This window comes from Abrus precatorius, unplaced genomic scaffold (genome assembly GCF_003935025.1).
Source record: "Abrus precatorius isolate BTA unplaced genomic scaffold, Abrus_2018 Scaffold7, whole genome shotgun sequence".
Classification (NCBI taxonomy): domain Eukaryota; kingdom Viridiplantae; phylum Streptophyta; class Magnoliopsida; order Fabales; family Fabaceae; genus Abrus; species Abrus precatorius.
In genome coordinates this window covers 33,957,155-33,967,434 of record NW_020874417.1, presented here as the reverse complement: position 1 = coordinate 33,967,434, position 10,280 = coordinate 33,957,155, and the positions used below count along the sequence as shown (strand labels likewise).

At 35.2% G+C, this 10,280-nt stretch overlaps 3 protein-coding genes across 6 annotated transcripts; 1 reads left to right on the top strand and 2 right to left on the bottom strand.

Annotated features, from left to right (window-relative positions):
• On the top strand, positions 1–2,648 carry LOC113871139 (polyubiquitin 11). Of its 4 annotated transcripts, none has more exons than XM_027507959.1 (3): positions 1–51; positions 403–1,134; positions 1,363–2,616. In XM_027507959.1, the coding sequence occupies exons 2-3, from the start codon at positions 403–405 to the stop codon at positions 1,546–1,548; spliced, it is 918 nt and encodes a 305-aa protein (XP_027363760.1). In that variant the 5' UTR covers positions 1–51; the 3' UTR covers positions 1,549–2,616. The 4 variants fall into 4 exon arrangements, with proteins under 4 accessions (XP_027363760.1, XP_027363759.1, XP_027363762.1 ...); XM_027507961.1 differs by having other exon boundaries at positions 5–51; positions 403–983; positions 1,440–1,681; XM_027507960.1 differs by having other exon boundaries at positions 6–51; positions 403–983; positions 1,212–1,685.
• A 1,032-nt stretch (positions 2,649–3,680) lies between these two features.
• Positions 3,681–5,992, bottom strand: LOC113871141 (cysteine-rich PDZ-binding protein). The gene is made up of 4 exons (XM_027507963.1): positions 5,846–5,992; positions 5,637–5,754; positions 4,114–4,205; positions 3,681–3,992 (listed from the first exon to the last, which is right to left on the bottom strand). Exons 1-4 carry the CDS (start codon positions 5,859–5,861, stop codon positions 3,928–3,930), a joined length of 291 nt encoding a protein of 96 aa, XP_027363764.1. The 5' UTR covers positions 5,862–5,992; the 3' UTR covers positions 3,681–3,927.
• A 1,433-nt stretch (positions 5,993–7,425) lies between these two features.
• LOC113871140 (probable xyloglucan endotransglucosylase/hydrolase protein 8) lies at positions 7,426–9,295 on the bottom strand. The gene is made up of 4 exons (XM_027507962.1): positions 9,097–9,295; positions 8,854–8,954; positions 8,395–8,597; positions 7,426–7,828 (listed from the first exon to the last, which is right to left on the bottom strand). Exons 1-4 carry the CDS (start codon positions 9,293–9,295, stop codon positions 7,426–7,428), a joined length of 906 nt encoding a protein of 301 aa, XP_027363763.1.
• Between the last annotated feature and the right edge of the window lie 985 nt (positions 9,296–10,280).

The window sequence follows — 10,280 nt, the reverse complement described above, 5'->3', positions numbered from 1 at the left end:
GATCCATTTCTAATCAAACCAGTTCAATTTCTTTACACTTCTCTGTTCAAGGTATGTTCTATTCCTTTTCTTTTTTCATCTGTTGATTCGTTTTTTAAATTCTTTGTTCCTGGTCTGTTGAGGATCTCTCGGTTAGTTTTTGAAGTTAGCCTTTTTTTAATAAAAAATTGCGATCTGCTGAAACTTCATTTGATGGGGTTTGAATTGCTTTATCGATCCGAAATTCCTGTTCAGATCTGGTCTTTGTTGAGCCTTGGTGATTGATTCATCAACCACAGATTAGATTCTATTCTTAGCTAATTAGGGTTTTCTCATGTAATCCGTCAGATCCGATCTTGAAATTGGGTAAACTAATTGATTTTCGCGGCGGTTGTTTGACTTTGATTAATCTGTTTTCTGCAGATGCAAATCTTCGTCAAGACACTCACAGGAAAGACCATCACTCTCGAAGTTGAGAGTTCCGACACCATTGACAACGTCAAAGCTAAGATCCAAGACAAGGAAGGAATTCCCCCGGACCAGCAGCGTCTCATCTTCGCCGGAAAGCAACTCGAGGATGGCCGCACCCTCGCTGACTACAACATCCAGAAGGAGTCAACCCTTCACCTCGTCCTTCGTCTTCGCGGTGGCATGCAGATCTTCGTGAAGACCCTCACCGGCAAGACCATCACCCTTGAGGTCGAAAGCTCCGACACCATTGACAACGTAAAGGCTAAGATCCAGGACAAGGAGGGAATCCCCCCGGACCAGCAGAGGCTGATCTTCGCCGGAAAACAGCTTGAAGATGGACGCACCTTGGCTGACTATAACATCCAGAAGGAATCCACTCTTCACCTTGTCCTTCGTCTAAGGGGTGGCATGCAAATCTTCGTGAAGACTCTTACGGGTAAGACTATTACCCTCGAGGTGGAGAGTTCGGACACAATTGACAACGTGAAGGCCAAGATCCAGGATAAGGAGGGTATTCCCCCAGACCAGCAGAGGCTGATCTTCGCTGGAAAACAGCTTGAAGATGGACGCACCTTGGCTGACTATAACATTCAGAAGGAGTCCACCCTTCACCTTGTCCTTCGTCTCAGGGGTGGTATGCAGATTTTTGTGAAGACCTTGACTGGGAAGACCATTACCCTTGAGGTCGAGAGCTCTGACACTATTGACAATGTCAAGGCCAAAATTCAGGACAAGGAAGGTATCCCACCGGACCAGCAGAGGTTGATTTTCGCTGGGAAGCAGCTCGAGGATGGTAGGACCCTTGCTGACTATAACATTCAGAAGGAGTCTACCCTTCACCTTGTCCTTCGTCTCAGGGGTGGTATGCAGATTTTTGTGAAGACCTTGACTGGGAAGACAATTACCCTTGAGGTCGAGAGCTCTGACACTATTGACAATGTCAAGGCCAAAATTCAGGACAAGGAAGGCATCCCACCGGACCAGCAGAGGTTGATCTTTGCAGGGAAGCAGTTGGAGGATGGGAGGACTCTTGCTGACTACAACATTCAGAAGGAGTCTACCCTTCACCTTGTCCTGCGTCTTCGTGGTGGATTTTAAGCTGTGGGCTTTCTCGTTGTGATGTTGGATGGTTGCAAAATTATGAAATTGTGCATGTGTAATGGGTCTGTATTGACCCTCTATGAAATAAACTTGGTTTGTAGTCAACTTCTGTCGTCGATTAATAAATTCAGTTCTTTTGCTATTGACCAGTGTGTGATGAACGTTATGTACAGTGTATCAATTTTATCTTTTGTGATGGATGCGTATTATGTTAAAATCAACTATCAGTTGCGATATTGAACATCTTGTAAAGATGAATCTGCTCCTGATCTGACGAATTGACGGAGAGCTTGAAATTGAGTAGATTGTATAATTTTTGGTTCGGAAGGTGTGGTGTGAAGGAGGTTGGGAATCAGTAAAGATTGTGTGAAGGTGTTTTGTGCAATTGGATGGTGTTATTCGGTCAAAATTGTGGTGTTCATTGTTACGCTACGATTCCGTGTTTAGGCACGTAAATTTGTAAAACGTTAATCCACAGGCTTGATGAAAAGGATCTAGAGTCCTGGGGCAGGTAGAGATATGACGTGATCTGCTTTAAAATATTGTGATGTAAGTTTCAGTTTGCTGCTGAAGATGCGGGCAGCTAATACTATTCTCATGCATAAAAAGGTAAAAACATCGATGAAAGAATACATGGCACCACAGCTTCTAGGAAACATGCGTAGACGAAAAGCAAGGTGCAAGTTTTCTGCATTCCCATGGTACATATTTCCAAATTGTGTTGCGGACAGCAGCACATTGAGATTATGTTCACAGCCCTTTTAATACAACCCTTATTTCACCGAGTAAAATCACATTGACGACACTATCGAGCCTCAGGACTCCATTAAAAATTATAGTTTAAAAATATAATTTATGATATGCTTTTTATAACTTTTATATCTTCCTCTACTCATTTTTGGTTTAACGTTGAAACAATTAATCTTTTTCATTGAAATCTTGAATGATGTGCGTTGCATATATTCAAATTATTTAATCAATTTTTTTGTCATCCTCTCTTCTACAGGAAAAGTTAATATTCCTTAGCCCTTATTTGATATAAAAATCTTGTGATTATTAGCTTTTACAATGCAAAAATGTAAATAAAAAATATTTTGTTAAGAGAGCTAAAGTCTATTTTAGTGATTTTTACATTTCAAAAAGTTTATTTATCTGGCCGCCGACCGGAAACTTTCCTTAATAAAAAAAACTATTTTAAAATGTTTTTGAATGAGTGAATGAATGTGCCTGTTAGTGTGTAAACATTTTAAGTACCAAACATGCATAAATGCTACCAATATTTTCCCGAATTTTGTTTAAAATTTTAAAAATATAATAATGGGTTATATAGCAAACATATTTCATATTTATTCGCATGTATTATAGTATTTCATGGCGTTATGAGTATATTTTTAAAAGGATCTATTGCATTATAATTATATAGTTCAGCAATTTTGAACGTTCAGTAATAATTCATGATTCAATTGAGGGCAGAAAGATGACTAATTGTCCGTAAACTGGTGCATGATCTTCATCAACAAAGTGATAATTTCAAGCACCTTCCCCCTTTCTTAAATGACTTATCAAAGAAGTATATCGTTATTGGTTATCTGGACTTTATGAGTTGGGTTAATACAAGAGATCCTGCTCAGTAGCTGTTGAATACTTGAATAATGACCATTGTCCCGTGAGAAAACAGAGCAGAAATAACAGGCAAATGTCTTATATAAGAAAGTTGGCACAAACGCTTTGTAGTTTGTAAAGCATCCTAACATGCAGAGTAGCCTACATGGTCTATTTATTATGAGGAATGTGAGCCCATTTCTTCTGGCATTTTACTCAGCATACAGCGCACTAGTAGCGCTGAAATGAGGATATCCCTCTAACCTGCTACGAAACAACTTCTACTTCCATCGATTACATTAACTTAAGTAATACGTAATTAATTCCAATTCTTATGCATTTTATTAATCGTTCTAATACAAGAAAAATGCGTTAAATTCTTGACTCTTAAACTCAATGAACCACCTAGGAGGCAATCAGTAGCACAAATCATATTAAGCAACTCCTATCCATCTTTGTTTGCTATCTTATTATAAGGTATAGGCATAATCCGTGTTGAAATGAGGATTTTAGCAAGATAACCAACCCAACAGTATCATAAATGCTGAAAAGAACAGGAATTTGACGCCACGGGCATACATGTTTTGAATCTGGAATAAATATTCCACAAATACATTTCAAAAGACAGAGATAACAGAAAATCCCTCTCTGTATTTGTTCTTTACAGCTTCAGTTACAGAGTTAGCAACATGACCAACTAGACAATTAGAAAGAAGGCCAATGATATTATGCATCTAAGAGAAGATGTGGCACGCAGCACAGTACCACTATCCACTACACATTGCTTTGTTTGTATAACTTGGTGTCAAGAACTTGCTTGCCACACATTGCACAGACTCCTGCAATACAAAATACACCAGGAATTGAGTCATGCACTTTCATGATAGAACACATTTAACTAGTTACCAAAGTGAAAAATGTATGGTGGCAAATGTACAACATCTCAACATAGAATAGCACCTTTAGTGTAAGCACAAGTGTGGCAGTACTTAGCATCCTGGTGCACTTGCTGCTTGCAAATGATGCACTTGGTGTTTCCATAAGGGGTCCATCTACAAACAATCAATTTAAGATAAGAACACTCTTCACAGTATTAATGACTGAAACATTGCATGGGGGAACAAATAACAGTTACAAAAGGAGAAAAAGGAATAGTAATTAGAGCAGCAAAGGTACAATAGATTATTGGATAAAATGTTTCTGATGGTATTTCGAAAGATTTATAAGTGCAAGACTCAATGCATACTTGTTTACGAAAAGGAATGACACATCCCTCATTCAAGTCCCCAGTTTATGGACAGCTATTAAGCCATTAAAAGCAAGAACCATACTTATAGTCATCATCAACTGATATATAACATGAAAGTCTAGTAACAGTGCCTATAGTCCTGAGTGTACTGAGTATCATTTATAAGTCCAATACTAGGTCCACAGACATTACAACAAGATACTGAATATAAGATGCTAAGATGGATTGGTGCACATGTCCAAGCAGTTCAGAAGTTTGAGCCACTTCATTGAATTAAAAATATTTTCCCAAGAGCCACATCAATCAAAACACAGATATCCAGTTTAAAATGTATAAATAGCAATGACTAAAAACATGAAGTTTGAAGCAAAACTAAATTATAGGGGGTAAAAAGTGATCAGGATAGAATTGTGGAGAGCCCATACCACAAAAGCTAGGAAATAGAATGCAATGTATAACAAATGTAATTGTGTTAAAAAATCCAAGCAATATTTACATACAGAAAATTTAATTACAAAATCAAGTTCTAGTCAAAGTGAACAATCAATTCCCCTTTTTATAAAAAATATTTAATAAGAACAGCTAACTAGTTCTGTAGGTTTCTTTCTCAACTTCTACCATACAGCCATTACAAACCTATATGTAAAAACACATTGCCCTACAAGAAGATGAAGGAATATTATATTCTAACCATCAAACCAAGTATGTGGTGACATAATTGTGAAGGGAATATAAGGACCAATATCTCCAGAACAGAGAACAGACATGCATACATAGCACCTCATAAAGCGATGCATACTAGCATCAAAACCTATTGTTACTGTTCCAAGGGTGAAACTCATCCTAAAAGGTTCAACCCAGCCAACTCCTTAGAAGACTGCTCCTCCATGACTTACTATTTCAACATAAAGGAGATATAGTAGCACAAATAGCACTGAGATTCAAAGGTGAAAATAGAGGATAACATGAAAATAATTTTCCACGGTGCAAACTGATTTTTATCCCAAAATCTCCATCACAAACTTATAATAATATCGAGCAAGCGTAAAGTAACTTACATTTTAAAACTCCAGCTATAAACTAGAAAGGCTCACTTTCGCATGTTATCAGCTAATTATTAAATATACAAGTTACAGAGCCAAATTACTCATCGTATACCCAACTTTAAAGTTAAGAAAAAAATGAAAAAAATAAAAAAACATTAAGCTATGTATAGTTGAAGGTTAAAGAGTACCTGTTTTTCTTGGAGAGAAGCTTGTTCTCGTTGATCTTGCGGCCACCACCCTCGGTAGTATTGCTAGCTCCTTCTTTCCACTTGTCAGGCACTATCACCTTCGATAACTTCTTCTCACCTGCAACCCCAAATTCAAATTACCAACAAAAATTTTGACGGAGAGACAGAGAACGAGAATCATGGGTTGAAGAGCAAGAGGAGAAACTCACACTTCTCGCAGACCATTGCAGTCGTTAATGGCTCTGATTACTGATTTGATAATGAATTTTACGATTCGATTATCAAAATTCGGATCCCTAATCACAACAGAAGTGAACCCTATGCCCCAAATTACTGATTTGATCTCGCGACGACTCCCCACTCGTCTATCAATTTTTTGTTTAATGGATTGACAAAATTACCCTTTCCTCGTTCAACCGCGATATCTTCTCATGATAATTTTATTATAAGATTTGCCTCTTTTACGGAAAAAAAAATTATTTGTTATTCTTTTAAAGTTAATTATGTTTTACAAATACATAAGTTTAAATTAATGATAATTTTTATTTTACTCATTTTTTTTTATTTTGAAGAAATTAAACGTATTTAAGTTTTTAAATGAAATTTAAGATAATTTAATTTAACTTTCTTTATGTATCATATATAAAAATAAAAAATAGCATAAATATTTTTTTATTTTATTAAATAAAATAAAAATACATATATTTTATTTTAAAATAGATAAAATCATAACATACGAAAAAAAGAAAAAAGGAAGATCATTCAATTCCTCTCTTTTTTGGTTTACGTAATAAAAATATGATGTGGTATTGATTTTATTTTTTAAAATAAAAAAATGTAAAGGTATAACAAAAAATGTTAATATAAAGATAAGTTAGTAAAGGATATCTAAAATATTTTTTCCCCTCTAAAATAAACATTTTCCGATATTTTATTAATTAAAATTTCATGTTAAAAATAAGTCAATAATAAAATGAATCAATTTAAATGTAATTATGATATTATCAATAAAAATTTTATAATATTTTTATTTAATTTTAATTCTCAAAAAATTAAAACACAGATGAATAGAAATATAAAAAGATATATCAAATAAAAACTATAAAGACCAAAATTTAAACGAATAAAACTATACGTGTTTATATTATTATTCCAAGCTTTTCGCGCGCTGTTAATCTAATTTAAAAAATGCTTAAAGGTAAGACAAATAAAAGTCTTCCTAGTAATGTGACAATGAGCATTTAAGTTTCGAATCGAACAAGTGAGGTATTGTTCCAATAAACTAAAGGAAATGAGGTTCTCTATTTGAATTTTGAACCACGTAACTATCTATCATTGTTTTTACTCCTTATTTCATTACTACCTTCCTGTAATAATAATAATTAGGGAACAACTTTAATTGTTAAGAAGCCTTGAATCATTCCTAAAAGTGAAAACAGGTTGAAAGTGTATTAGAAAACTCATTCGTGGATAACATTTGTTGATTCGACATGAATTTGGATACAGATTTTGACAGGTTATAATATTAGTTTATGCATTTCTCTAATCATGCTTTTATAGTTATTGTAAATTGTAAAGTATTTAGGAGGAAGGAAGCCGAGGGGAAAACCAAAATAAAAAACGATTGAGATTTGGAATGTAATGAATCAAATTGATTGTGCAGATTTTAAACCTACATAATTCCCAAACTTTAATAGCTTACAAATTGCACATTATCTTATGGTTAACTAAAAAATTATGAGGCAGAAAAAGAGCTATAAAAGAATAAGGATTTTTTTCCCTTGATACATTAATCCCATGGACTCAATGAACACTCCTCTGGCGCAGTTGGATAACGTTCAGAATCCTCACAATAATCATAGATCACAAGGTTCCTCTGAACCCAAGCATAATCCATTTTCTGATCGTCTGAGAGGTGCCAAGCTTTATATTGATCCCACCAATTTTTGGTTGTTGTTGAGACACAAGCAGGATAAGGGTCTTCCCATTGGCAACCATCCACACTGAAATCCTTGTAGGATGACACAAATGGAGCTAATTTCCAGTTTGTCTTCTCAAGTCCACCCCTTGTGGCCCAGTCATCTGCATTCCATATGCTGGAAAACAAGTACATGGGTTTCTCATTGGGGAAGAAATTATTTGGGTTCCCATTGTTCTTGAACACCCTTACGGGTACTCTATCCACAAAAAACCTGTTTACAATTAATTGCATCATCCAGTCAACAAAATTTTATTCACCCAACTTAGAAAAAAGTACCTAGGCTAGACGAATGTGTTAGTTTTAACCTTCACAAAATTGAAACTGGTATTCAAATTTGGTTTTCATTAAATTTATATAAAATATGAAGGTTAACAACACTGGGTATTAACCGTATACCAATAGCAAAAAGTGGTTTAGAAATAAAGTTTAACATCCCGTTTTAAATACTATTCATTTTTACCTTTGAAAATTAGGATTCTTTAAAAAAAAAAAACCCTCTTGCATTGAAGGTTTTACTCATGCTGATATACCAAACATGCATGACAAACTGGCAATAATGATAACACTAGGCCCACGCTAGTACGGGTACTTTATGCTACTTTTGACAATTGAGAGAGAAGCTTTGAAGTTTAAACCGACAACAGCATAAAGGGTGGTATTACCATCTCAGCTCCTAAACCAACGTTTTGAATAACATCTACACTCTTTTTACTCTGAGGTTTGGGTAATAAGAATACACGTTAGAGTAGTATCTGCGAGGATAAATATGAAACTTACACTATCTGGTGGTTGTTCCAGAGGATGGAATAAGTGTGATAGTCCTCAGTGGGGTCAAACCACAGCATGTGCCTCATCTCACGCCCTCCAGTCCCATTCTTGTACACGTTAGTCTGAATCAAATAAGGCTCCCCTGTTCTGTTTCCCAAAAACTCGAAGTCAAGCTCATCTCTTTCCGGCCCTGCACCATTCTCCGAGCACATCTGCCACAATTCACCACATTTCTCAACTTCCCTCCAATTTGAAGATAGAAACATAGAGAGGAACTCTTCAAAGAAGCACAATTTACTATATTTCAAGAGAAATGCTGGGATCAACACGTTTATTAGTATAAGATAAAAATTATTGAAGAATACAAAAATTACATAAAATTTATTATTTTTTTATTCGTGGTTGTTAATAAATTTTAGCCAACAAAAAGAGAGTATGTGGTCACATCTCAATGCTTTGCACACTCACATAATAAGTTGTCACAACCCCAGCAGAGTCTCCTCCTACTAACTTCAGCTTCATACTGAACCACCCAAATCTGTAGCGTTGTTTTGTTTGAAACCCACATCCTATCAAACAGTGAATGCTTCAGAAACGGCCTCAAGTCTCAAATTTGATGCTAACAATTCAAGTTCTTCAAATCAAATCATAATACAGATTACAGAATGCATGCTTAACAAAATGTCTATTTCAATGTCATGCATTTGGTACCTGTGTCTTCGTCTAGGGAGAGATACCAGATCTGTCCATCTTCAGAAGTAGTAAAGTGATCCTCAGACCACATTATACTGAAATTATCCTCAAAAGATCCTTTGGATACAGCTGCTTCTGAGGAATGAAAATAAGCAACCACAATAGCTGCAAGGAGAAGAAGAATCATAGATACTGAAGAAGAGTCCCTTGCATCCATTCTGGGTGGGAGGAGGATGGAGGGTTTCTCAGCTGGATCTCAGAAACCGAGATGGGGCAGTTCATTAAATGATCATAACTTTGAATATGATTTTTGCACATCCAGTTGTAACGTCATATGCTATTGTTCTGTTTTGTTTAGATTGATACTACATTTATTTGTTTATTACATGTCAAATGTACAAATGTGCCCATTCATGAATAAAGTATCCACACCACTGTATTTATCTTGCAGACAGTGATACCGTATATAATTTTCAGCGGTGGTCGTATTCTTCAAGTATACTTCACATCATTGAAATGGTTAAAAACAAACAGAGAGAGAGAACATATTGTAAAGAGTTTGAAAGCAAAAGAACTATTTTCTTTTTACAAATGTTTACAGGTGTTCTCAAAGAATTAAAATTAATAATGTACTTTTTTTTTGTAATTTCGTATGTATCTTTAATAAAAAAAATTATTAATACTTTTATAAGTGTGACTCTTATTATTTATAAATGATTAATCGGTTAAGACAAGGGTATATCGGTAAATGAAGAAATACAATAATGCAATACCATTATAATGAAGCAATAGTAATGTAGAAAACAGATGTGGGAGTGGGACCATGGCCAGGCTGCATTTGCAAATTGCAATGGTTGTACAGACTAGCTGCATAAGAATGAAAATGGAGGTGGGTCCAGACATTACATGTAAGAACGTGATCATTCTAATTTGGTCATTCCATTCAGTGACTAGGCACCGACTACCATCTATGTATATTCGTTCTATGCTGCACATAATTATAATTAATCCATTAGACATATTAATTGCGTTTGCTTAACTGAGACACTTTAACGTACGTTTGTTAAAAATGATTGATTACTACTTTTCCATTTTACATACTCGAGTATTTGTATTAAGGAAAAATCAAATACACAGAATACTAGGAAGGTTGGGATTTTTTAGCTGAGCAAACAATTAAAATATGTTTGGTTGGGTGTTAG

What these genes read in the sequence shown, in the direction of transcription:
- LOC113871141 (XM_027507963.1), bottom strand. An exon ending in CTTCTCTCCAAGAAAAACAG is followed by an intron (nt 4,206 to 5,636) that starts GTACTCTTTAAC and finishes GATTGTTTGTAG; the next exon opens with ATGGACCCCTTATGGAAACA. An exon ending in CACTTGTGCTTACACTAAAG is followed by an intron (nt 3,993 to 4,113) that starts GTGCTATTCTAT and finishes TTTGTATTGCAG; the next exon opens with GAGTCTGTGCAATGTGTGGC.
- LOC113871140 (XM_027507962.1), bottom strand. Translation starts at nt 9,295, where the DNA reads ATGGATGCAAGGGACTCTTCTTCAGTATCTATGATTCTTCTTCTCCTT. An exon ending in GGGTTGTGACAACTTATTAT is followed by an intron (nt 8,598 to 8,853) that starts GTGAGTGTGCAA and finishes GAATTGTGGCAG; the next exon opens with ATGTGCTCGGAGAATGGTGC. An exon ending in TGGAACAACCACCAGATAGT is followed by an intron (nt 7,829 to 8,394) that starts GTAAGTTTCATA and finishes AATTGTAAACAG; the next exon opens with GTTTTTTGTGGATAGAGTAC.
- LOC113871139 (XM_027507958.1), top strand. Translation starts at nt 403, where the DNA reads ATGCAAATCTTCGTCAAGACACTCACAGGAAAGACCATCACTCTCGAA.